The sequence below is a fragment of the Labeo rohita genome, chromosome 24 (assembly GCF_022985175.1).
Source record: "Labeo rohita strain BAU-BD-2019 chromosome 24, IGBB_LRoh.1.0, whole genome shotgun sequence".
NCBI classification, from domain to species: Eukaryota; Metazoa; Chordata; class Actinopteri; order Cypriniformes; family Cyprinidae; genus Labeo; species Labeo rohita.
The window spans coordinates 24,087,519-24,113,956 of NC_066892.1; the positions used below are offsets into that span (position 1 = coordinate 24,087,519).

General features: G+C 35.5%; 1 protein-coding gene across 1 annotated transcript in view; it reads left to right on the forward strand.

Moving 5' to 3' along the window:
* The window catches only part of myo3a (myosin IIIA), a 105,242-nt gene that overhangs the window by 71,102 nt on the left and 7,702 nt on the right, over window positions 1-26,438 (forward strand). Inside the window, exons 19-34 of the mRNA XM_051098242.1 lie at window positions 919-1,129; window positions 2,191-2,338; window positions 6,721-6,874; window positions 7,415-7,503; window positions 9,057-9,186; window positions 13,307-13,383; window positions 15,246-15,287; window positions 16,452-16,523; window positions 16,732-16,812; window positions 16,903-17,108; window positions 18,974-19,085; window positions 19,172-19,334; window positions 19,414-19,500; window positions 19,595-19,718; window positions 21,759-22,911; window positions 23,321-23,465. Of these exons, the coding sequence (XP_050954199.1) occupies window positions 919-1,129; window positions 2,191-2,338; window positions 6,721-6,874; window positions 7,415-7,503; window positions 9,057-9,186; window positions 13,307-13,383; window positions 15,246-15,287; window positions 16,452-16,523; window positions 16,732-16,812; window positions 16,903-17,108; window positions 18,974-19,085; window positions 19,172-19,334; window positions 19,414-19,500; window positions 19,595-19,718; window positions 21,759-22,911; window positions 23,321-23,465 (2,994 nt within the window). The remainder of the gene's footprint in view (window positions 1-918; window positions 1,130-2,190; window positions 2,339-6,720; window positions 6,875-7,414; window positions 7,504-9,056; window positions 9,187-13,306; window positions 13,384-15,245; window positions 15,288-16,451; window positions 16,524-16,731; window positions 16,813-16,902; window positions 17,109-18,973; window positions 19,086-19,171; window positions 19,335-19,413; window positions 19,501-19,594; window positions 19,719-21,758; window positions 22,912-23,320; window positions 23,466-26,438) is intronic.

A 26,438-nucleotide genomic window follows, 5' to 3' on the forward strand; every position in this document is an offset into this window, starting at 1 on the left:
ACTGTACAAGTTTTGCTCATTATTATTTCATGTTGACTAAAGGAGTAAACTAATGTTTCCTAATGAAACCATATTGTAATGTGTTACCGTGTTAACACTGCGATAATAGTATATAAATAAAATGAAATCATAGTACATTCATTTCCTACAGCAAAGAAGGACACGTTTCACGCTCAAGTTTACAAAGACCGAGACGACAGAAAGCACATCCTGTTTGCTTTCAATATTTTACAAAAGCTCAATGTTTTGTTGTTATTGTGAGTGCACACAAATAAACAGAGTCTTTACAGATTCAAAAGAAGTTTTACCCTTATCTGTATAACCAGAAATGACAAAGTATTTTAAGAACAAGTGACTGCACCAGCGCCTTCATCTGTCATGCAGTAAGCGCGCTACTGTTCAGCTTCCACACTCCACACAGACACTTCAATAGCACACATTTTTCTAGGTTAACATTAGATTGAGTGGCCATGTAAAGTTGCTAATACTTACATATTTCAGATGATAAGAGATATTTGAGGCCGATGAATGATAGTCAAGCATTTGGATGTCCTGCCAGAGTGCTGTATTACCACATAGACCAGCCGTTAATGATCTGTCCGCCATAGACTGCATGACTTCGCCTGTGGATTTTTTGTTTTTTCTTTCTGCAAAATTTTGCTTAGTGGACTATTAGGGGCCAGCCCTAATTGAGATACTATTATAGATTTATGTCTATTTTAATTTGTTTTTTGTTTGTTATATACAATTTTCCTGAAATTTAATGAGACGGTAGCAAAGCTGGTGTTCTGACTTGTACTAAAAGTGTAATTTTAAATGACCAGTGCAGTATGTACTTTATGTATTCAGTAGAAGTGGCATACAGCTCCTATACATAAATAAGTACATTGTAATGTTTCTATATGTTTGTATGTTCAGCTGCATCACTGCTGTGTATTCGTGCGGATGAGCTTCAGGAAGCGCTGACCTCTCACTGTGTGGTCACACGGGGCGAAACCATCGTCAGGTCAAACACGGTGGAGAAGGCCACTGAGGTACGAGACGCCATGGGCAAGGCCCTCTATGGACGCTTGTTCAGCTGGATCGTCAACCGAATCAACTCTCTCCTGAAGCCAGACAACCAGTCAGAGTAAGAGAGAAGAGAGTGATCTTAAACTGTGTATAGATTTGTCAGTATTTCAACGGCTGCAATCAAAACTCTAAATAGGCCATTCTACAAAATTGGCTCAAAGTCAGAGTTGGAAATGTGCCTTTTTCCACAAATTTTGTATGTATGCAAGTTGTATAATATCCAAGGTGCACATTTCTAGTAACCGTGCAGTTAATTATCCTATTGTATTTTCATAAAGTTTATGCAAGAATATTTGTCCTCTCCTCAAATTTGTCACTACCGAAACATAGTAATATATAATTTAATAAGAAGGTTTATATTGACCTGTTAAGCTTTTGCTTACATCTACCTTGAAAATATATTTTTTTCTATTTTGTTAAAAAGTTTTCAGAGGTAAATCAATAACAATTACAATTTTAATAATATTTCAAGTGTGATTTATGAGATTTTTGTATTTTGAGCACAATTTGTCTTAGTAAAAGGCAAAATAGTAGTAAAAAAGTAGCCTTAGTAAAAGGCAGTTTATCATACTGATTTCAGATTTAGGGATTCATTAGTGTGAATATACATTGAACCAAACACTATCATAACATCTTAACTGATAATTAAATATACTTTATTTTTGACAAAAAATTTTCAGTAGTAACAGTAATGTTTTGGTACCAACAACATTCAATTACAGAACTTTAATCACATACTAAAACACTACTAAAACATATTAAAATACCAAAAATTTGCATAACTGCACTAAAATTTTGTTTATTTCCCCCGAATATGTGTTCCCTTTTGTCACTACCGAAACAATAATGACATGTTTCGGTCGTGACTGTTACAGTAGTGACAATTTTATGGGATAACACTCAAGAAACAAAGATGTCACTACCGAAACTTCAACAAATATTTTGGTCATGAAAGTGTGTTTAATTATAGAAAAATGGTGTTCGGTAGTGACATTATTTAAAGTTACACAGATTTTTTTTCATACTAAACTTTAAAATATCTCCTAATTGACCGGAAACTAGAAAGAAATAACTCCATCCAATTTTTCTTAATTCTTGAATTGTTGAATTTCTCTCTAGGGAGGAAGACAAAGGTCTAAACATTGGTATTCTGGACATCTTTGGCTTTGAAAACTTTAAGAGGAACTCTTTCGAGCAGCTCTGCATCAATATCGCCAATGAGCAGATCCAGTTTTACTTCAACCAGCACATCTTCGCTTGGGAGCAGGTACATCCTGACTCTGATGAAGTCCTTTTATCCAATCTTCAGTTGTTTGGGAGCTTTTCTATGCCTTTTGGGGACATTTTTATTTTTCTCGCTCAGCACAGCCTTATTTCCATCTAAATGGTGGTAACACCTCATCAGTTATTGTATCACAGTACTGTGAGAAATGGAGGGAAGGGGAGTCAAATATTCAGTTTTCTTTTGACGCAGACAAGCGTGGCAATTCCCCAGACTGACCAGGCTGACTGTAGCCTTGAGGGGGAAAGTGATTTGGTGCCTCTAAACGTTTGCGACTAACCCACATTAGTGCCTTCATAAATCATCTGAAACAAGGGTTACGTCAGGAGCCGCTGACTTTGCTTGTGTTTCTATAAGCGGAGAGAAAAAGCTGCTTTAGGTAAATGTGTGGATGTCCACATTTCTGTGGTTAATGCTTAATTTATAATTATTTATATGGGTATATTTCACAAATATATTTATTTGCTAGGGTGTTCTGGGAGGGTGCTAGGGTGTTGCTGTAATAATAATAATAATAATAATAATAAATATAGCTGCAAGCAGCAGTTAAGGGGTCAAGCACTATGCAAAGAAGGCAGCAAGCATCAGAGCAACTGAAGCAATGAGTAATTTAAGCCATTTTAAGATAATATTAGACAAAATGGGTGAAAAATCACAAAAACAACTACTAGCAATATGATTTAATGGATTATCACTTCTGACCAATAGGTGGTGCTGTTATCAAATCGATGTGGTGTGTTTAGTGTGAGGGGACAATGACACACATAAAGTTTGGTGTCAATATGTAAAAGAAGTTTTGTTTATTAACACAAAATCTATAGCTTTGTGTCAGCATTGTCTGAAGATGATCTGACTCAATTTTGGTGAACTTCAAACGAACGGTCTAGGATGAGTTTGAAAAAGTAGGTTTTCAACATAAATTAAAATGATGGACAGGAAGTTCGGCCAACTATGGCATAATTGGCATGTATGTTGTTAACATGACCCAAGGAATATTTTGAGACCAGTTTCATTACAATAGGTTAATGCAGTCAAAAGTTATTAGCATTTTTGGAAATTTCATAATTAATGGTTAATGAATGGTTTATTACTTTTGACCAATAGGTGGTGCTGTTACCAAATTGATGTGGTGTGATCAGTGTAAGGTGACAATGGCACATACAAAGTTTGGTGCAAATATGTCAAAGCTTTACAGAGATACAGCCTCAGATGCAGTTTGGCATCAGTTTGGCAAATTTGTTGATGCGTTAAACAAAAAACGTTTCATATTTTGACACAAAATCCATAACTTTTTGTCAGCATGGTCTGAAGATGATCTGCATCAAATTTAGTGAAAATCGGACCAATGGTCTAGGAGGAGTTCGAGAAAGTAGGTTTTCGACATTAATCAAAATTTTGGCATAATTGGTATCAATGTTCTCAGCATGACCCAAGGAATATATTGAGAAGGTGGTGCCAAATTTAAAATGGCTGACATGGGAGAATTGGGTATCAGTCAACTCGGCATGGTCGTCTGAATCTAAAGAGAGATGTTTTGTGATTTTTGGCCAAATAATTCAGAAGTTATAAGCACAAAGAGCCATTTTTCATATCTCCTGACCACTAGGTGGCACTGCGCCAAAACTGTGCAAGTAGCCTTAGGTCATGCTTATTATAACACACACCAAGTTTGGTCTCAATACGCATAACCTCACATCCATTTGTGCATGCTTTTCGTAGAATTCATTCGTGCATTATTTGAGAACGGTTCGACTAATCAACTTGAATTCCATAACTTTATGGCAGCATGGTCTAAAGATGATCTGAGCCAATTTTGGTAGACAAACCATCTAGGACGATTTCAAAAAAAATTTAAACATACTATTTTTAACTTTTGGGCTTCATTCAACTCGGCAAAAAAATCCCTCTCTTCCCTCTGCAAAAGTTATTAGCATAAACATAAGTGTAACTTTAGACAAGTGGTGGCGCTAGAGAGTTTGAGATAGAGACTCCAAATTTGCTATAGTGACAGTTTCCAAATTTCACAACTTTCCTGCAAGCGGTTCTATGGCCAGCCATAGACTTGAGCAGAAATAACGGAAGAAGAAGAAGAAGCAGAATAATAAGAATGCCAGCAGATACAACAGGTGCCTACATGCTTGGCCCCTAATAATAATAATAATAATTTGAAAGTGGAATTTGACCCAGACATTGCCTTGCCTGTAAAATTTTATTGTTTTTTGTTTTCCATATTATTATTTCTACTGAGAGCACTCAGGAGTACATTGTTTTCTGAGTGTTTTTTTTTTTTTATGCCCGTGTTGCTTCCAATCTCTGTTGTTTTTGCACCCCTGAGGCTTGTATGTCAGCAGTAGTCCTACTGTCCCAAAAAATGAGGTTGTTCCCTGTCCACAGGATGACTTTACCCGCGGCTAAAAGCTCTATTCTACACCAGAGATTGGATTTCTTGGACAAGCTTCTGTATGTGTGCTGATGCGTTTCGCCAGTGAATAATTTAAGTCCATGTGAATATTGTAATTTATCAACATGGCAGTCTAGAGGCAAGACGGACATGACATTTGCGTTTTGGGTGGAGTGCTCTGTTCACAGGATGTCATTGTGCAGCAGCAGGAATTGCCTAGCACACAGTGTAGCTCAGATTTAGGTGGCTACGGAGCTCCAGGCATCAACTAGCACAAGTCAGCAGTGCTGTTGGGAGCTTACAAATATTAGTGGATGGATGAACAGAAGTATGTTCCCCAAGGAGAAAATCAGGTGCAAAACAATAGCAGCATCAAGCGTAAAGGTCAGAGAAAACAACACATTCAGAGACATAGTGTAATCAACCTAGACATTTCAGAATATAAATGCATTATCTGATAATAAAGAGTTTTCTTTTGACATTTCATATAGGATTAGGGTAGCATGACCAGAATTTTGACTATGAAAATAAAGTTTTGTTGACTTGCAGCTTATTTTAGCAAAGAACTACCCAGTTATATAGGAAGAAACATGTCAATATGTCAATATAAAACGTAATGTTTCTGAGATATAGGGTTTTTTTAATAACACAGCTATGTCATAATTATTCAACCCCTATTCAACATTGCTGTTTTTAGTCACTTTGTATGGTAGGAACAAAACTGTCTTAAAACACAATTAAATCTTTAGAAACTCTATTAGAAAACAGGATTAGCTTGAGCTGTAACACATACATACAGTTAACCCATACATGTGCTGAAGTGTGAGTAGCTAATATGACAAATTTAACAGAGCTCTCACAAAAGTTATAGAAAATAAATAATTTACTTACTTTAGAAAGTCTAAGGCTATATATAAAAGGCAAAACTTATGAGCAGAAGAACTTGGAAGTGGATCAATCCTGTTATGGAGGTGTTTTACTGTTGCAGGAAGTAGAAATCCTGACTGTATGAAGGACATCATGGATTCTTTTAAGTATCAGGCCATTTTGGCAAGAATCGTGACGCCTTTGGTGCAAAGATTGAAGCTGATGATCTATGGACTTTCCTGCAGAACAATCATCCCAAAATATACATCCAAGCAGTGCTTATTGGTGGTTTTAAAGAATAAAAGACTCTTAACCAAATTTGACCTTTGACCTTTGGGGGTTAAATAATTTTGAACATAATTTGATTTTTTTTTTTTTTTTAATCATTTATCAACTTAGATTCTCAAAATTACTCAAATGTGTATTAAAAAAACTTTCTCTAATAGTATGCTGATGCATTTGTTGAATTGTTTTCACAAAATTTAGTTCTCTGCAGCAAGATGTTTTATAGGTCAAGGGGGTTGATACATTTCGATTGCAACTGTAGTTTTACGTCTACACTAAAGTTAAAAATTTTAGGGTTGGTAGGATTTTTCCATATTTTAAAAAAAATCTCTTTCATTCACCCAGGCTGCATTTGTTTAATAAGAATACAGTAAATATTGTGAAATATTATTATAATGTAAAATAACTGATTTCCGTTTGAATATATTTTAAAATGTAATTTATCCCTGTGATGCAAACCTGAATTTTCAGCATCATTACTCCAGTCTTCAGTGTCACATCCACACTCCTTTAGAAATCATTCTAATATGTTGATTTGCTGCTCAAGAAACATTTCTTATTATCAGTGCTGAAAACAGTTGTGCTGTTTAGTCTTTTTAGTGGAAAAAATTTCACTTTTTTTTATTTTTTTATTTTTTTGGTAAACAGAATGTTTATAACTCAAGTATATAACTCAAAGCAAAGTGGAATCCGCACTTGTTGGTGCTTGAAGATACCAGTTTTCATTTATAAGTGTCTTCAATAAAACTGTTTAGATTGTTCAGAGATTAGATAATTTTATAAAAGTCACTCAGATCATGTGGTTTCTCTGCAGGATGAGTATCTGAATGAAGACGTGGACGCTCGAGTGATTGAATATGAAGACAACCGACCGCTGCTGGATCTATTCCTTCAGAAGCCCATGGGCATGTTAGCGCTACTGGACGAGGAGAGTCGCTTTCCTCAGGCAACTGACCAGACCCTCGTCGGCAAGTTCCTCACAGCATCTGACCTTCTCTCTTAAACATCATAGAGCCTTTAGCTTTAGTATTGTTCGCCTGGTGTCTTATAACCTCTCACTTACACTCTCTCTCTCTCTCTCTCTCTCTCTCACACACACACACACACACACAGACGTACGCTTAGACCCAAAAGAACAAGAGAGAGAGGCTGTCATCAAACATTTACTGGCATGCTAAGTTTTCATCTGCTTTCATCATCTTTGACTGACAGCTGAATAATTCAACATGCCAAGACTAATAGCCCAGCTGTTTTTCCATGACTTAGCTTTATTGCTTTATACTGAGTAAAACGGGTGGATGATTTCATTCATGTGCATCTCATGTTACCACAAATGGATGAATGAATTAATGAATGAGGGTGAATAAACAAATAAGCAAATGAATGAATGAACTGACAAATGATGAAGTAAATGACCAAATTAATTATTGAATTAAAGAACTTGTGACTAGATGGCTATGTAAGTGAATTCATTGTAATTAACAAGCAATTGTCTTTTGTTCGTTCAGAGAAATTTGAGGACAACTTAAAGTCCAAACACTTCTGGAGACCAAAGAGAGTTGATCTGGGCTTTGGAATCCATCACTACGCAGGCAAGGTAGAAATATTTTATTTATCGATTTTTATTTATGCATCTTTTTTAACCATACTACAAAAACAAAGATATGAAAGAGAGGTAAATGGATTTTTTACCCAAAAAGGAAAAATCATTTGCAATTCTATAAATAAAGGATCCAAAATGGAGTTTTAACAGCAGTGCCATTAAAGAACCATTTTGCATTCCCCAAACACAGAAATCCCAAATAAACATTTTTTTAAACGGGAAGAACTTGCCCCTTGACTTCTGCTGTATAGAAAATGAAAACACAATTGTTAAAATATCTTTTGTGAGTACGTGATTACAGGATTTTCATTTTTAAGTGAGCTAACACTTTTAAAGGGGTAGTTCCTCCAAAAATAAAAATTCTGTCATTAAATACTCACCTGCATGTCGTTCCGAACCCGTGAGAACTTTGTTCATCTTCGTAGCACCGATTAAGATACACTACCGTTCAAAAGTTTGGGGTCAGTAAGACTTGTAATAGTCTTTAAAGTAGTCTCTTATGCTCATCAAGGCTGCATTTATTTGATTAAAAATATACAAAAAAAAAACAGTAATATTGCAAATGTTTTTACAATATAAAATAATGTTTTTTATTTTAACATACTTTAAAATAGAATTTATTCCTGTGATGAAAAGCTGAATTTTTATCAGCTGTTACTCCAGTCTTAAGTGTCACATGATCCTTCAGAAATCATTCTAATATGCAGATTTATTATTAGAATGATCAATGTTGGATAATATCAACAGTTGTGCTGCCAAATATTTTTTGGAACCTGTAATTTTTTTTTCAGGATTCTTTCATGAATAACAAGTTTAAAAAATGCAGTGTTTATTCAAAATATAAATATTTTATAACAATGTAAATTATTTATTATTAACTTTTAATAAACTTTTAATTATTAACTTAATACATCCTTGGTGAATAAAAGTATTAATTTCTTTAAAAAAAAAAAAAAAAAAAAAAAAAAAAGAAACAATAAAAATGTACTGACCCCAAACTTTTGAACGGTAGTGTATTTTTGATTACATCTGAGAGCTTTCTGACCCTTCATAAACAGCAATGCAACTACTATGTTCAAGGCCCAGAAAGGTAGTAAGTACATTGAAAAAATAGTCAGTGTGACATCAGTGGTTCAACCGTAAGCATTTATGAAGCATTGAGAATACTTTTTGTGCACAAAGAAAACAACAACTTTATTCAACAATTTCTTCTCTTCCCTGTCTGTCTTCAATTCGTATTCATGACAGTACCACAATGCAGGTCACATGGACTCTTTTAACAATGTCCTTACTATTTTTCTGGATCTTGAATGTGTCAGTTGCGTTGCTGTCTATGCAGGGTCAGATGGCTCTCAGATTTCATCAAAAAATATCTTAATTTGTGTTCTGAGATGAACTTACAAAGTCTTACGGTTTGTAACAACATGAGGGTGAGTAATTAATGACAGAATTTTTATTTTTGGGTGAGCTATCTCTTTAAGGCCAAGTTCATTTGTGAGGTTAATAGCCCATTGGTTGTAAATACATCTTGTTTCTCATGTGGTTAGGTAATCTACAATGCCAGCGGCTTCCTGGCTAAGAACAGAGATGCTCTGCCCGCTGATATTGTTCTTCTGCTGAGGTCGTCAGAGAATGAATTGATCCGTAAACTGGTTACTCACCCGCTCACTAAAACAGGTTTGCTTTGACTTTGTACTCTGTAGAAACATTTAAAGCCTTTGGTTTGTCTGCTGTTTAGATGCTTTAGTTTCTGTCCATTTGTATACAGATATAATTGTTTTATGTTGCTAAGGAACCCACAAATCCACACACATTCATCTGGATATGCACTTATAAAGCTGTAGGTGTGTGTTTGTTTCATTCGTCCTGTCAGTATGAGACAGATTTTCTAAACCGTGACCTCTAACAATGTGTCAGTCAATCTAATCATTGTGTAATTGCCTTGTTCAATTACTCATTTTTTCCATTGTGCTGGCAGGAAAGAAAAAAGTAAATGGGAACATTTTGTTGCTTTGAGTACATCCACCACTCCTGGCTACAAAAATTAATCACACATCAAATTTGGCAGAGAAATCTTCCCCCCAAAAAGATCATTTGTAGCCATTATTTTGGCTATATATAATGCAATAGTAATATAATATAATACACAGTATTAATCATAACATGGATATTAGTAGTAGTAGTAGTAGTAGTATAAGAAATATCATATATATATATATATATATATATATATATATATATATACATACATATATATATACATATATATACATATATATACATATATATATATATATATATATATACAGTTCTGCTTGAAAGTTTGTGAACCCTTTAGAATTTTCTATTTCTTCATAAATATAACGCAAAACAACATCAGATTTTCACACAAGTCCTTAAAGTTGACAAAGAGAATCCAATCAAACAAACAAGACAAAAATATATACTTTTTCATTTAGTTATTGAGAAAAAAGATCCAGTGTTAAATCTGTATCTGTTGTGACCCCTTTTTGAAGCAAGTAACTGCAGGTAATATTTTTTGTAACTGCTGATCAGTCCTGCACAACAACTTGTAGTATTTTTAGCCCATTCTTTAGTAAAGAAACAATTGAACCCTGTAATGTTGGTGGGTTTCCTCCTAAGAACTGTTTGCTTCATGTCCTTCCACAATGTTTTAATTGGATTATGGTCCGGACTTTGACTTGGCCGTTCCAAAACATTACCTTTGTTCTTGTGTAACCATTTTTTGGTAGAATGACTTGTGCGCTTGGGGTCATTGTCTTGCTATATGACCCACTTTCTCTTTAGATTTTAGTTCATTATTTTCCTTTAGAATTAGAATTTAGAATTTATTGTTCTATTAATGATGGCAAGTCGTCCTGGCTCAGATGCAGCAAAACAGGCCCAAACCATGATACTACCACCACCACCATGTTTCACAGATGGGATAAGGTTCTTCTTATGCTGGAATGCAGTGTTTTTCTTTCTCCAAACATAACACTTTTTATCTAAACCAAAATTATATTTTGGTCTCATCCGTCCACAAAATATTTTACCTTTAGTTGCTTACAAGTTAACCTGGGGTTCTTTGCAACCTTGGAAACTATTATACATCTTGTTTTGGAGTGATCTTTGTTGGTTGACCACTTCTGGGGAGGGTAACTGTGGTCTAGAATTTCCTTGATTTGTACACAATCTGTTTGACTGTGGATTTGTGAAGTCCAAACTCTTTAGAGATGGGTTTGTAACCTTTTCCAGCCTGATGAGCAACAACAACAACTCTTTTTCTAAGGTCCTCAGAGATCTCATTTGTTTGTGCCATGATTCACTTTCACAAACATGATCAGACTTTAATAGACCTCTGCTCTTTAAATAAAACAGGGCATAAACTGTAACCTTATTGTCATCCTATTGACTGAAAACACTTCTGAACACTTCTGAAAACACTTCTGTAATCCTAGATATTTACATACTTTTGCAACTCACAAATATTTAACGCTGGATAATTTGTGTGCCAATCTGATTAAGTTTTTGGTCATTTATGCAGAAATATAGAAAATTGTAAAGGGTTCACAAACTTTCAAGCAGCACTGTATAACTGTATATATATATATATACACACAGTATAGAAGTTATGTTGTGTAACGCCTTGTTTGATCAAAAAAATGCAATGTTTTTTAGTCAATTAATTGTTATATTTTAATTTAATTGTTGAAAGTTTATTAATTGATTTGTTAGACAATATTTTTGATGTTACATTTGTATTAAATCATAAAGCGTTGGGTAAATATTCGAGAGCACACATGATGGGTTATTTTGACCCAGCTGGTTGGGTTAAATGTTTTTACTCAACATTCTAGATTTTTTTTATTTCAACTATTATTTAAAAAATATTATTTTGCTGGCTTAAAATGGGCTGGAAATTAAAAAACACACTCAGAATTATAGAGGCAAAAGCAATAATCAAAAGATGAACATTTATTTTTAAGGGTGAATACAGCATAGTTTACAATATTACATACATTTAAACACATTTAACAAGCATTTTAGAAATAAAATGTAAAATTTAAAAGCAGCATTTTAATTTAAGTGTATTCAGCCGTTTTCTGTAATCACTTTTCACTGAAATAGTGTTAATTTTCATGCCGGTGTGTCGCCGAAATCTAAGCCGGTGATGGGCTGCTGTTTGCCGGGGGGAACTACGAACCTCAGACCACCGCCTTGCGTTTTACTCGTAGCTGAAAGGTGCCATGACTGACAACATAACCTGCCCATAAACAAACAGTAGTGAGATTAGAGAACATATTTTAACATCATGTTGATTTAAATTCAGTATTATAATGAATAAAATCAATCTATGTTATGCAAAGCAAAAGGCGTTTCCATCATGCGAAACAACCGCTGCTGACACAGCTGACTGACATCTCATACTTGTATGTTGTGTTGCGTAAAATAATATAATTTACAGCACAGTGAAGCCTTTATAAATGAAATAAAATGTATACAAACCTTTATTTCGCTAAAGAAATGCACCAAATTGGCAGCGCTAAGAACCATTTCTCCTGTAAAGGACGAAAAAAGCCTGTGCACCAACTGTAACTTAGCAGCTGGGTTGTTTCATCAGACACAGGCTCAACCCAGCAGTAAAAAAAAATAAATATCCCAGCATTAATAACAACCCAGCAGCGTAGTTACAGAAAAACTACCCACCACCTGGGTAAAAAATATAAAAAATAGCCCAATAAAATGACCCAACAAAAAAATAAAATAAAATAACCCAGTATTTTTTAGAGTGCAGAAAAATGGCCCAGCACCTAGTTAAAAATATTAAAAACAACAGGCTGGACCCAGCATTTGGTTTAAAAAAAATAACCCAGCATTTTTTAGAGTGCAGTGAACTATCAAGACCTGTTTACATGAAGCAAATGCTACATCATCTAAAGTTCCTCTATATAGAAAAGTAGTCCCACTTAAAAATACAGTTTTAAAGCTCAAACAACATTTTTAGTATAGACAAATTTCACATTTTTACATTTTAAACCCTCCAACATGCCTCAAAAACTTTCATTAGAAGTACACACACATTTGTCCTTTAGACTAAGGGACAAGCGACGAGGGTTGCTAACAGTATGACACAGATGCTGTTGATAGATTTTAGATTATAAATTTAAACCAAAATATTCTTCTGACTGATGCCTGCTTACATGACCCACTAGAGAATGCAATAATACTGCAGAGTGATTTAGCATAGATTGCATGAGCAGACAAATGAACAGTATAGTCACATTCTATTAGATTACACTGCATTATAGGCCACACCACAATCTCACAGAATGAAAATGACAGTGCAAACACCATCCTGTCTGAAACGTTAAGCAGAGATTTTGATCTATTGGTCTGAGCGAATGTATGTCGCACTCTCTCTAGAAAAGAAAATGTGCTCACTCCCATGTGATCTGATGTGATGAATGGAGGTCGTCTGACTGACACAGTCGATTACGTCCAGTGAGATTCACTGGGGATTGTTTCCAGGAAGTCTGCTGGGATTTCAAACCTAGGCTTCATTCATAAGGCTTTTGTTAGCTACTTGATCATTGTGAAGCTTATTTATCTGTCAGCACTGACCTCTAAAGACCATATATCTCAGTGCCCTTGAAATGGTTAACCTTGCAATAAATGGTAGATTATCTTTGAAGAACATGTGATCTAATCTAATGAAATATCAACAGCAGATTTCTAACGTGTGTGATTATCACACAGAGAGCAGATATTTCCCCTGACCTCTCTTTTTGTGCAGGTAACCTGGCTCACACTAAAGGCAAGGCTGCTCGTATGGGCACACAACAATCACAACGAACCATTAACTTTGCCAAGGTACCTCGTTTTACCCTCTTCTCCTCTCTGTACTACAGAGCTCGTAAAGGGACATGGTAATGATAAAAAACAATGAGATGGAAGGAAAAAATATGTATACCCTTGCGTTCTTCTAAGAAACATTGCATTCGCAAAATTCTGTACTTTTGTTTCTCAGGGGAATTTTAAAATTTTGAAAGAATGAAAATGTTTTGTGAGCAATTGCAGAGTTTATTTCGGGAATGTTTTGGAGCGAATTAAAGTTACTTGATAACTTTAGAGGAGAGGAGAACACAAATGTTTTTAAGGGAACGTAAACTTTCTCGAGAGAACAGAAATGTTTTAGAGTGAACGCAAAACAATTGGGGAATGCAGTAGTTTTACAAGAGAATGCAACTAGCATACGCAGTTTTCCTATGAAATGCAGTACTTTTGCGAGAATGCAAAAGCACTGAATATAATTTTTCCTCAAGTGTCATTTGTTCATCACCATGTCCTGTTAGGGGCTCTGTTACTTGTTATTGTTATTGTTACTGTGCTTTTAAGACTTACATAGGTAAATTACCTCTGTTATGATTGGCTAATCTTATTGCATGTGAAATGTGCAACTACACGGTGCTAAACGGTGAATACTGTAGTGTAGATGTTGGTGTATAAATGTGGGCATTCATAAGTCAATGGGCTCATGGTTGTGACACTTTAGTATAGGGACCAATTCTCACTATTAATTACTTGCTTATTAGCATGCCTATTATTAACATATTGGCTGTTTATTAGTACTTATAAAGCACTTATTCTGCATGACCATATTCTACATCCCTAATCCTGCCCAATACCTAAATTTAACTACAAGTCAAAAGTTTTTGAACAGTAAGATTTTTAATGTTTTATAAATGTCTCTTCTGCTCACCAAGTCTGCATTTTGACCTAAAGTACAGCAAAAACACTAAAATTTTGAAATATTTGTACTATTTAAAATAACTAGTTTTCTATTTCAATATATTTTAAAATGTTTTTTTTTCTGTGATCAAAGCTGAATTTTCAGCATCATTACTTCAGTCTTCAGTGTCACATGATCCTTCAGAAATCATTCCATTATGCTGATTTGCTGTTCAAGAGACATTTATTATTATTATTATTATTATTATTATTATTATTATTATTATTATTATCAATATTTAAAACAGTTGAGTATATAGAGTTATATAAATTAATACTTTTATTTGGCAAGGATGCTTTAAATTGATCAAAAGTGATGATAAAGACATGTCATAAAAATTCTGTTTTAGAAAAAAAAATGTTTTTTTCTGAACTTTCTATTCATCAAAGAAATCTAATAACAATTCTACTCAGCTATTTTCAACATAATAATAATAAATGTTTTTTTGAGCAGCAAATCAGAATATTAGAAATCAAGGATCATGTGACTGGAGTAATGATGCTAAAAATTCAGCTTTGAAATCACAGGAATAAATTACAGTCAGTTATTTTAACTAGTAATAATATTTCAAGATTTTACTGTTTTTGCTGTACGTTGGATCAAATCAATGCATGCTTGGTAAGTAGAAGAGACTTTAAACATTGAAACATTAATGTTTGATTAATGTTTAAACACTGGAAAAAATAAAAAATCGAAAACTTTTGACTGGTCGTCTATTAATATGCAGCAAATTAAAAGTTTATTGAGTCAAAAGTCATGGTTTACGGTTTGTTAATAGCAAAAATTGGACTTCAAAATAAAGTGTGACCAGAGCTTCAGCGCTTTCACTTTTTGGGATGCACTAATTTTCTTTCCACCTCTGTTTTTTCTCTCTGTCTCTCCACACTCCATACCCATCAATGATATTTCTATTCCTCTTTCCTATAATATCTTCTCTCTAAAGTTGGAGGGTCTTATGTTGTTCAGTACTCTATCATTCAGTGAGGTAATGATCCTGTAGTATCTGTGCTATACATTAGAGATGTGTGCTCATAGAGGATATGCGCCTTTTGCCAGTCGGCACTTGGTTTGGGGTCTTTTTTTATATATATGTGGGTCTTTCTCAGAAGACGGTGCTTTTTTAATCATTTAATTTGAAAAAGTTACTTCTGAACTTTTAAAGAAATCATTTTTTCCCCCCTCAGACCCAAAGTACCAGGACAATACTACCTTAGACATTAGCTGACTGCCATATGCATATCATTTAAAAACCTATGCCATTTCTCTTTTTAAAAATGTTTTGTTTCAGCTTTGTAACATGATACCCAAAGTTTGGTTTAACAAAGTCAAACATTTAATAAATAAAATTTAGTTGTTTAAAAGTTCAGTCGGTCCATTATATCAAATATTGTAGCAAAGATCCGTTAATTGCATCAGTAATCATGGAGATGCACTTGGCACCATTTCCTGAAAATGACCCACGTCTGTGAGAATGAAAGAGTATCTTCTCATGTGGCCCTACCAGCTGTCTAATAGCTAATGCATTTGTAGATTGGCTGATTTACAGCTTGATTAGTTCATATAATTCACATTAGAATTGAGTGTCCCTGTGGAATTAAGGAGAATTACCTTAATGTGTTTATGTGTAGTTGTATTTTAAAAACATGTTCTTGTGTTCCAAGTTTTATGTTTTTAGCATCAAGTTTATTATTCCTAAGAGAACACATGAGCTACTTAGAGCTCACATTCAGGTTGCACTCTGAAATGAATGAGGGTTTTAAACATATTGAAATGATGTCTTTGATGAAGACCTGCATACATTACCATTCATTTGCATATTTAAACATGCTGTCTTTAGAAAATTTCACATGAAAGATTCCTTCCATTTTAGCCCACGTAAAATAAAAGCACCTGTGTCAGTGTGTGATTCTGCTTTTTGTTCAGTGTTGAAACACACTGATAATATAACCTGGTGAAATATTCATGGCCATTTTAAAAAAGGAATTTGGCCCTATTGATGATTGGCAAAATTAATGCTTGTTAGATTGCGTTGCTAATGAATCCTGCAGTTAAATGCATGTATATTATTTCTTTACTATTTAAAATAAAAATAGCTTTATGGATTCAAATAAGACTGTCTTATTACAATCTTTATGCATTTCTTTTTCAGTCTTCCTCTCGGAAATTAACTCCCACCCATGACAAAACAATGCTTGCCTTGCCAGTTGACACTGTACAAACGGTGATTGTGTGTTTACCCTGACCTTTGGCTTTGTTGTATAACTATTTTTTTTATTTTTTATTTTTTATTTTTTGTTTTTTGTTCAAGAGGCAGCGTAAAGTTATTATAAACAGATAATTTTATGTTTATAAAAAAGACCCCAATATCCCTTCTGTAGATTTTCATGACCACAAGTTTTCAGCATGCTGAATATTTTGTGTTTGCTTAGGCGGAAAGCACAGGAGACACCACACGTCACCCCAGAGAAACCACCAACATGAAAACTCAAACTGTGGCCTCTTACTTCAGAGTAAGACTTTTGAAGACCTAGTAATGAGAAGAACCAATAAAAATCATCACATTCATGTTCACAATCTTGTTTTTTCATTGTACTTTCCAGTATTCTCTAATGGATCTGTTATCAAAGATGGTAGCAGGCCAGCCTCACTTTGTGCGTTGCATAAAACCCAACAATGATCGTCAAGCCCACAAGTTCGACAGGGAGAAGGTTCTGATCCAACTACGCTACACTGGTATTCTAGAGACGGCCAAGATACGCAGACAGGGCTACTCCCATCGCATTCTCTTCAACAACTTCATTGAGAGGTTGGACAGATACTACATGTTACTATATATCAAGAGCATAAATGGTGTTTATGTTGGTGGTGGAGCCACTACTCTGACAATGGACCTGTCTCATAACTGGCCTGTTTTTTAAATGATTGAGAAATGAATAATGACACCATGTGACTACATAGGCCCCCTACAAACAAAGCCATCATGGAACTCATTATAGCTCATCATGATCTTTGGTCTTAGTTTTTAAAAGTACAGTAAAAAATTTTAAAAATCGAAATTTTGCAAGACCACCACCTTTTCCGATACTGGCGCTAGCGCATTGCTTTTTAGTCTATAATTTCTCAGTTATTACATTCAGTGTTGACTTTTACTACACTCTAATAATTGCTGGGTTAAAAACAACCCAACTTGGTTTATTTGGCAACCCATCGCCAGGTAAATATTGGACAGAACACATGCTGGATTATTTTGACCCAGCTGGTTGGGTTAAATGTTTAAAAAGTATTGTATTGCTGGCTTAAAATTGACTGGAATTATGAACAACACAGAATTACTAGAGGCAACAGCAAAAATAAAAAGATGAACATTTTGAAGATGAAGCAGGAACACATGGACAAAACACAAGACAAATTGAATTTATTTGGGTGAATACAGCATAGTTTACAATATTACATACACTGTAAAAAATAAAAAACAATTTGTTGAGTCATCTTAAAATAATTTGTTACCCTGCTGCCTTAAAATGTTTAAGTTGAGTCAACTAAAATAAGTTTAGTCAACTTGAAATGTTAAGTTGTACTGAGTAACAACTTAGATATTTGTGTTTGCTAAACTTAACAGATGGGTAAGTGACCCAGCTGCCTTAAAATTTTAAGTTAATTCAACTCAAATATCTAAGTTGTCACTATGTCACTAAGTTGTCAGTATAATTTAACATTTCAAGTTGAATAAACTTTTTTTGAGTTGACTTAACTAAAAATTGTAAGGCAGCCAGGTTACAAATTATTTTAAGTTGACTCAACAAATTGTTTTTTACAGTGTACATTTAAACTCGTTTTACAAGCATTTTAGACATAAAAAATGTAACATTTAAAAGTAGCATTTTAAAGTATTGAACCGTTCTCTGTAATCACTTTTTACAGAATTAGCGCTAATTCTTGTGCCGGTGTGTCGCCTAAATGTGAGCCGGTGAAGGGCTGCTTTTCGCCGGGGTAACTGCGAACATCAGACTGCGGCCTCGCATTTCACTCGTAGCCAATAGTTGCAGTGACTGGCTCCAAAACCTGCCCATAAACAAAGAGTACTATTAGAGAACATATTTTCATGTGAAATTAAATTAAACTCAGTACTATAACGAATAAAATAAATTTATTTTATCCAAGGCAAAAGGCTTTTCCATCATGCAAAGTGACCGCTGCTGACGCAGCTGACTGACATCTTGTCCTTATGTTGCATTGCGTAAATAATACAATTTACAGCACAGTAAAATGTATGCAAACCTTTATTTCGCTGAAGATGTGCACCAAATTGGCTGCACTGAGAACCGCTCCCTACTTTACTTTAGAGGACTCAGAAAACTCGCGCTCTGACTGTAACTCAACAGCTGGGTTGTTTCGTCAGAGATAGGATCAACCCAGTGGCTAGGTAGAAAAAAAACAACCTAGCATTAAAAATGACCCAGCAACTTAGTTACAGAAAAACTACCCAGCACCTGGGTAAAAAATATTTAAAATAACACAATAAATTGACCCAACAAGTTGAACCCAGCATTTGTGTTAAAAATTAACCCAGCATCTGGGTAAAAATATTAAAAACAACCTTCCCTCCCCCCCAAAAAAGACCCAACAGGCTGAACACAACATTTGTAGAGAGTAACCACTGGTCTTTTTCAGGTACTCTATATTAGCATTTAGAGCCAATGAGGAGCCACCAATGAATCCAGAGACCTGTGCTGTTATTTTGGAGAAGGCCAAACTAGAGAACTGGGTTCTGGGCAAAACAAAGGTTTGTGATTGTGAATGAAAGGCATTAATACAGCAACTGTCATTGTTGTTCAACCAAGCTCATAAGTTTGATGGTTATGTGTTTAGGTCTTTCTTAAGTACTATCATGCGGAGCAACTGAATCTGATGGTGAGACAAACCACAGACCGGATTATTCTAGTCCAAGCATATGTGCGGGGCTGGATGGCATTTAGACGATACCGTGTGATGCTGGAAAAGAGAGAACAAAGTGCTGTGGTGTTGCAGTCAGGTGAGCATGTTGTCGACTAGATGTGTATTTAAATGCAGAATACTCTGCTGAACCAACTCTAAAATCTTCTTTCTTTTAGCATACAGAGGACACAAAGTTAGGAAAAGAGTGGCTGATGACAAAAGCAAAGCAAAGTCTGAAGCAGTTATCACACAATTCCAAGCAGGTAAGACCAAAAAAGTTCTAAAACCATTGAAGACATTGTGTTAAATGAGTTTAGAATGAAAACGCTTGCGCTAAATCACAGCCTCTTCATACAGTGTGCAGAGGATATCTGGCAAGGCAGAAATACAAGGAGTTGCTAGATGAGAAGAACAAAGCTGCTGCAAAAATCCAGGCCCATTACAGGGGACACAAAGAGAGGAAAAGCTTCAAGAGGAAAAAGTAAGTCCTGTTCTTCTTGCAGATAATCTTATCCTCTTGTAGATTAGCTTTAAATAAAATACAACATTTTAATCAAAGGTTTTTTTTAATTTATTTTAAATCTCTCTCATCAAGCTCTTCGTCCTACAAGTTCATTGTTCTTTCAAGCGTTGTCTTCATTTTCTTGGTTTAAGTCTCTGAATCGCTTGCTATCTAACATATATGCTGACCATAAAATTAATACTGAAGTCCTGCGAGGCCATTTTACCAAATTGGCAAGATAGCGTCAATTAAAACAGCTATTCCAACTTGTGTTGGTATGAAAAGAAAGAAGGTGTGAAGTGATACGAGAGACGCCAGTAACACCGGATACTGACATGAACAACCCTGAAGGGTCATGAAGGTTAAGTCCTTGCCTTTCATTTGTAGCTTGCATGTTCTGCCCCGCATCCTGTGGGTGCTCTAGTTTCCCCAACAGTCCATTCAATACGTGCGGAATAGGTGAATTGGTGATATTAAATTGTCCATAGGTGTGAACGTATGTCCGTCTGTGTGTTAGTCCTGTCATGGACTGGTCACCCATCTGGGGTGTTTTCCTGGGATGGGCTCCAGCATCTCAGCAACCCTATATTTGGTAGTTTGGAAGATGGATGGATAATATATACTGAAATCCTAAACTGTCTAATGCTGCAATTGATCAGTCAGAGCAAGTATAGTGCCTTGTGAAAGTATTCATACCCCTTCATTTTTTTCAAGTTTTGATATGTTCCAGCCTGAAGTCTTTTGGGGTATGATGCGACAAGCTTTGCAAATCTCCATTTGACAGTTATCTGCCATTCTTTGCCTTACCGCTTCTCCTCTCAGGCTCTGTCAGCTTGGATGGGGGCTGGCAGACATTTTCAGGTTTCCAGAAATATTTGATTGTGTTTAAGCCAAGGCTCTGGATGGTCCACTCAAGGACATTCACGGAGTTGTCTATAAGCCACTCATGCTGTGTGCGTAGGGTCATTTAAGTTCTGAATGCTCTGCACTGGCTTTTCATTAAGGCTAACTCAGTATTTTGGCGCATTGAGCTTTCTTTCTACTCTGACGAGTCCCTCAGTCCCTGCCACTGAAAAATAGCCCCACAGCATGAGGCTGCTACCAGTACACTTTACTTTTGGGATAGTACTCTACAGGTGATGAGAAGTGCCTGGTTTCCTCCATACATGATGCTTGGAATTGAGGTTCATCAGACCAGAGAACCTTGTTTCTTGAGGGTCCTTTAGGTGCTTTTTGCAAATTCCAAGTGGGTTTTCATGTGTCTTCACTGAGGATATGGTTGAGTTTGGCCACCCCGCAATAAAGACTGGATTGGTGGAGTGTTGTAGTGATGTTTGTCCATCTGTAAGTTTCTTCCATCTGCATATATGATCATGGAGCTCAACTAGAGTGACCGCCAGTTTCTTGGTTACCAGAATAACCAAGCTCCTTCTCCATCAATTGCTCAGTTTGGCCAGTTGGCCAACTCTAGGAAGAGTCTTAGTTGTTCCAAGCATCTTCCATTATGGATAATGGAGGCTACATCCTTATGTGAACCTTCAATGCAGCAGAATTTTTTCCTGAACTACTTCCCAGATCTGTGCCTTGATGCAAGCCTGTTTCTGAGCCCTACAGGCAGTTATTTTGACCTCAAGGCTTGGTTTTTGCTCTGATATGCATTTTCAGCTGTTAGACTTTTTCTGAGAGGTGTGTGCCTTTTCAAATCATACTCATTTAAATGAATTTGCCACAGTTTAATGGCATGAATACTTATGCAATGGAATCATTTCATTTTTTTCTATACTTATTTCTAATAAATTTGCAAAGTTGTTACAAACCTGTTTTGTGATTTGTTATTACGGTGTGTGTAGTGTGTAGATTGATGTGGGAAAAAAGTGATTTAAAGCAGTTTAACGTAAGGCTGCAACATAACAAAACATGGAAAAAATGAAGGGGTATGAATACATTCACAAGGCACTGTACATGTAGAATCAAGAATTCAGTAGTGGAATTCAGTATAAATGGAATTATTTTACACAGGGAAGCTATGCAGAAGGAAAAAGCTGAGAAGACAGAAGTGGCAGAGGCCCCGTCAGAAGCAGAAAGTCCAGTTTCAGAGGAGCCTCCACAGGAAGGAGATGAAATGGTAACAGATGATGCTGATGAAAAGGCCGCTGTGGTCCTCCAGAGCAACTACCGAGGTTACAGAGAAAGGAAGAAATACAAGGAGCGTCGGGAACGGAATAAGACCTTGACCGGGGATGAGCTGGCCGTTTCCTCATCTGCCCCTGAAGAAGTCACTTCTGGAGAAGATATGGATGCTATACAAGAGGAAGTGCAGGAGAATATGGAGGAAGAAGGTAAGGAGGCTGAGGAAGAGGCTGCAGGTGGAGGAGATGAAGACAATGAACAGGAAACCAAGGCAGCCACTGTTCTCCAGAGCAACTTCAGAGGTCATAAAGAACGTAAAAGACTCCAAGAGGAGGGAAAAATGCCGGTTAGAGGAAAGAAGGAGACAAATAGTCCTCCAGAAGAAGAGGAGCTTCCGATTCCAGATCCACCACCTCCGGAAGAACTGATGGAATTCACAGAGGAAATGGAACAGGGAGATGAGACTCCAGCTGAACCACCAGGAGAAGATGAAGAGGCCAAAGCCGCTGTGGTTCTTCAGAGCAACTTCCGTGGTCACAAAGAGCGTAAAAGACTCCAGGAGGAAGGCAAAATCCCCAAGAAAAAGCCAAAAGATGATATGGCTATTCCAGATGCTTCAGAAATAGACCTTTCTCTTGAGGATCTTCCACCACCTCCGTTAGAATTTGAGCAAGACCAAGAGCTAGATTCTAGTCAGTCTCCAGATGAAGAACATGCCGCAACTGTTTTACAGAGCAATTTCAGAGGCCACCGGGAGAGGAAGCGATTGAGGGCAGAGAGAGAAGGAGCCACTGGAAAGGAGCAAGAAATAGCAGAAGAGTTAGAGGAGCAGGAGAATGGGGAAGTTCTGGACATCACAGATGTTCAGCTGGAACGGAAGGGTGAAGAGGAAGATGCAGACGCTCAGGCTGAGGAAGGCGGATATGATGAGGAGCAGGCAGCCATTAAAATCCAAAGCAATTTTAGAGGTTACAAAGACAGAAAAAACCTGAAAGCTACATCACAAAAACAGGATGAGGAAGTGGAGTCACTCTTCAGACAGGTGATTTGTTTTTTTGTGTTTGTGTAGGTTTACCCACAAATGACAAATCTGTCATCATTTAATCACCCTTATATCAGTCCAAACCTGTATTTCTTTCGTGAAACATAAAAGAAGAAATTGAGAGTCTCCAAAATGAGAAGTTGTTTTGTTTGGCTACTTTTGTGATTATCATAGTGTGGAACAGAACAGCATGAACATTCTCCGAAATAATGACCTTTTGTGTTTGGTTGATGAAAGAATGTATATGGATAGATATGAAGGTGTGTAAATGATGACCGTTTATTTTTCAATGGACTAATCTTTCAAAATGTATCATCCTAATAATGAGACTTGATACATTCTTTGCCTCAATTATTTTTGTGGAGTTTACACGAAATTAAGTTGATGACATTCTTTGTAACCTGCTCAGGTAACTAAGGCCTCTGAAGATTACTTAACACTGCAGAAGAAGTTAAATGAAATCATCCTTGCCCATCAGCTCAACCCCAGCAAAAATGGCATGTTTGTCAAAGGAGAATCCATAAATGGCTACATGGGCTACTACCAGCCACCAGGTAAATGTCCTTTGTAAATTATGTACATGCTTGTCCAAAGTCTAAGTAATTTTAATCATTCTTCCTGCTTGTTTGTTGACACTTAAAGTGTGCACTTTGTAATAATGTCAAATTAAAAGTTTTGCTTTAAAGTTCATTTTAAATCATTGTTTTAATAATCTTTTGCCATGGTTTTAAGAACTACAATTATTTGATATTATTTTGATATTATGTTGACTAACATGCTAAAGTACTTTTAACTTAAAGCACTATTACATTCAATTAAATAAATATAAAAATAAAATTTAAATATTCTGTGTAATTACAAATATATTTAAATACATGACATACACATTTCAAAATTTAAAATATATATATTTTTTAATGCTAAAGTGTGCTTCTTTTCACAGGGGTAACTTTGGTTATTTGAACAGAAAACTTATTTTATTATTTTATTTTACTGTTTTAAATGTGGATAAATATATCTACAGTTGAGGTCAAAGTTTGCATACACCTTGCAGAATCTGCAAAATATTAATAGTTTTAGCAAAATAAGAGGGTTAATACAAAATACATGTTATTTTTTTTAATTTAGTACTGACCTGAATAAGATATTCCACATAAAAGATGTTTAAATATAGTCCACAAGAGAAAATAATACTTGAATTTTACCTGAATGATCCACAGCTGTGTTTTCAGATGTTTTTAGTGATAGTTGTTCATGAGTCTCTTGTTTGTCATGAACAAACACAAATTCTTTGGTTTTTCAGCATTTTTGTGTATTTGAACCCTTTTCAACAATGACTGTATGATTTTGCGATCCATCTTTTTACATTGAGGACAACTGTGACTCATATGCAAACATTACAGATGGTTCAAATGCTCACTGATGCTTCAAAAGGAAAAAACAATGCATTAAGAGCGGGGGTGGGGGGGTGAAAACTTTTTGAATTTAAAGATCAGGGTAAATTTAACTTGTTTTGTCTTCTGGGAAACATGTAAGCATCTTCTGTAGTGTTTGTCTGTAGTGTTTGAAAGGCAGTCCTAAACGGAAACAATATGATATTTAGGCAAAATAAGAAAAATTTACACATTTTCATTCTGTTCAAAAGTTTTCACCCTGGCTCTTAATGCGTCATTTTTCCTCCTGAAGCATCAGTGAGCATTTGAACCTTCTGCCAAGTTGCATATGACTCCCTCAGTTGTCCTCAGTGTGAAAAGATGGATCTCAAAATCATACAGCCATTGTTGGAAATTGTTAAAATACACAAAAATGCTGGAAAACCAAAGAATTTGTGGGACCTGAAGGATTTTTTCTGATAAACAGCAGGCAGTTTAACTGTTCAGGACAAACATGAACAACTATCATGAAACAAACAAACAAACAAAAAAACAGCTGTGGATCATTCAGGTAGCAACGCAGTATTAAGAATCAAGCATACGTAAACCTTTGAACGGGGTCATTTTTATAAATTCAACTATTATTTTCTTTAGTGGACTATATGGAAACGTCTTTTATGTGAAATATCTTATTCAGGTCAGTATTAAATAAAAATAACCTTTTGCATTTTGTATTAACTCTCTTATTTTGGTAAAATAATTAACATTTTGCAGATCCTGCAAGATGTACGTTAAACTTTTGACCTCAGCTGTATTTTTAAAATTAAAATTGCTTATAGCAAGAAAACATTACCTTAATTAAACTCCTGTAGTATACTTGCCTGGTGTCATTTTTATCAGAACGTGAAGTTTCCCTTTCTCTAACAGTGACTGATCTTATCAAAAATTGGATGTCTAGTGCCACAACATGCAAATTGGGCTCAACAAGATGTGTCATCAGAAAATTTCCCCCAGCTGAGCAGATCTGCTGTTCATTTGATTTTTCTTGCGATATGTCTAATAACTTTTGGGAGGATAATTCTTGCAGAGATTCTATTATTCGTGATATGCACCTTGTGTCTAAATGAAACCAGATTATTCTGTCAGCAGTGATTATGGTTTCTGTGTTGACAGATATGACCTCCTGATCTGTTTTCTCCTGTCACATAGTCTTAATCTCATTTAGGAAAGCTGAACTTCTACCAAAATCTTGCTTAAAGGGATTACATTTGCTTCGTAAATACTGTGGTCATCTGTCACATGATTTATTGTCAATGTTAAATGTCTTTAGAAGCTCCACAGTCATTATGAATAATCTTAACCAGAGTCTTTCTGTGTGGAAACAATTATTATTGTGCAATTATTATTGTTTCCACATAGAAGTGACCTTTGAATGCCAGTCACATTTCCATGTACATGAAAGGTCTTTAAATGCTAATCGCATTGCATGCAAAAGTGCCCCGGCAATTACAGCAAGCATTAATATAAGAGCTGCAAATTGGCTTTATACCTCTGAGCAATCAAGAATTGCTGATGACCTTTCAAGAGACATGTTCAATAAATATGACAAACTCTCTAGCCTGTACCCGCTGGTCCTGGTGGACATTGATTAATTTTCTTTGCACCGGACCTTTCTATGTGATAAACAGTGCTTGACTTAGCAGATACTATTCAAATAAACCAAAGGTCATTTTTGTACCTTTTGGTGATGATCGCTAAGAAAAAATCATATTTGATAAGGAAGTATTTTGTATCAAAGACATCCATTTTTAATGCTTTGTTAAACACTGTATTTGTGCTTACAGTGTATCTAAGAAAATCGGGGTTAGTGCCTACTTATTATTACCCAGTAATTGTAATTACTGTAATAAGTATATAGTATGTACATGTGAAACAGGACTAAATTAAATTGCTACCTATTATTTTTAGACATCATAGGTGTATGATGATGATGATGATGATGATTATCTTTAAAAACCTTTTATGTTAATACATTGGTTTATCATTTTCTATTAATATGTCTTTTTTGACATTTTGACATTCAATTAACAAGGTTTTCCACACAAATTCTTCATATAAGTAATAAATCAATTCTGCATAAAGTCAGAACAAAAA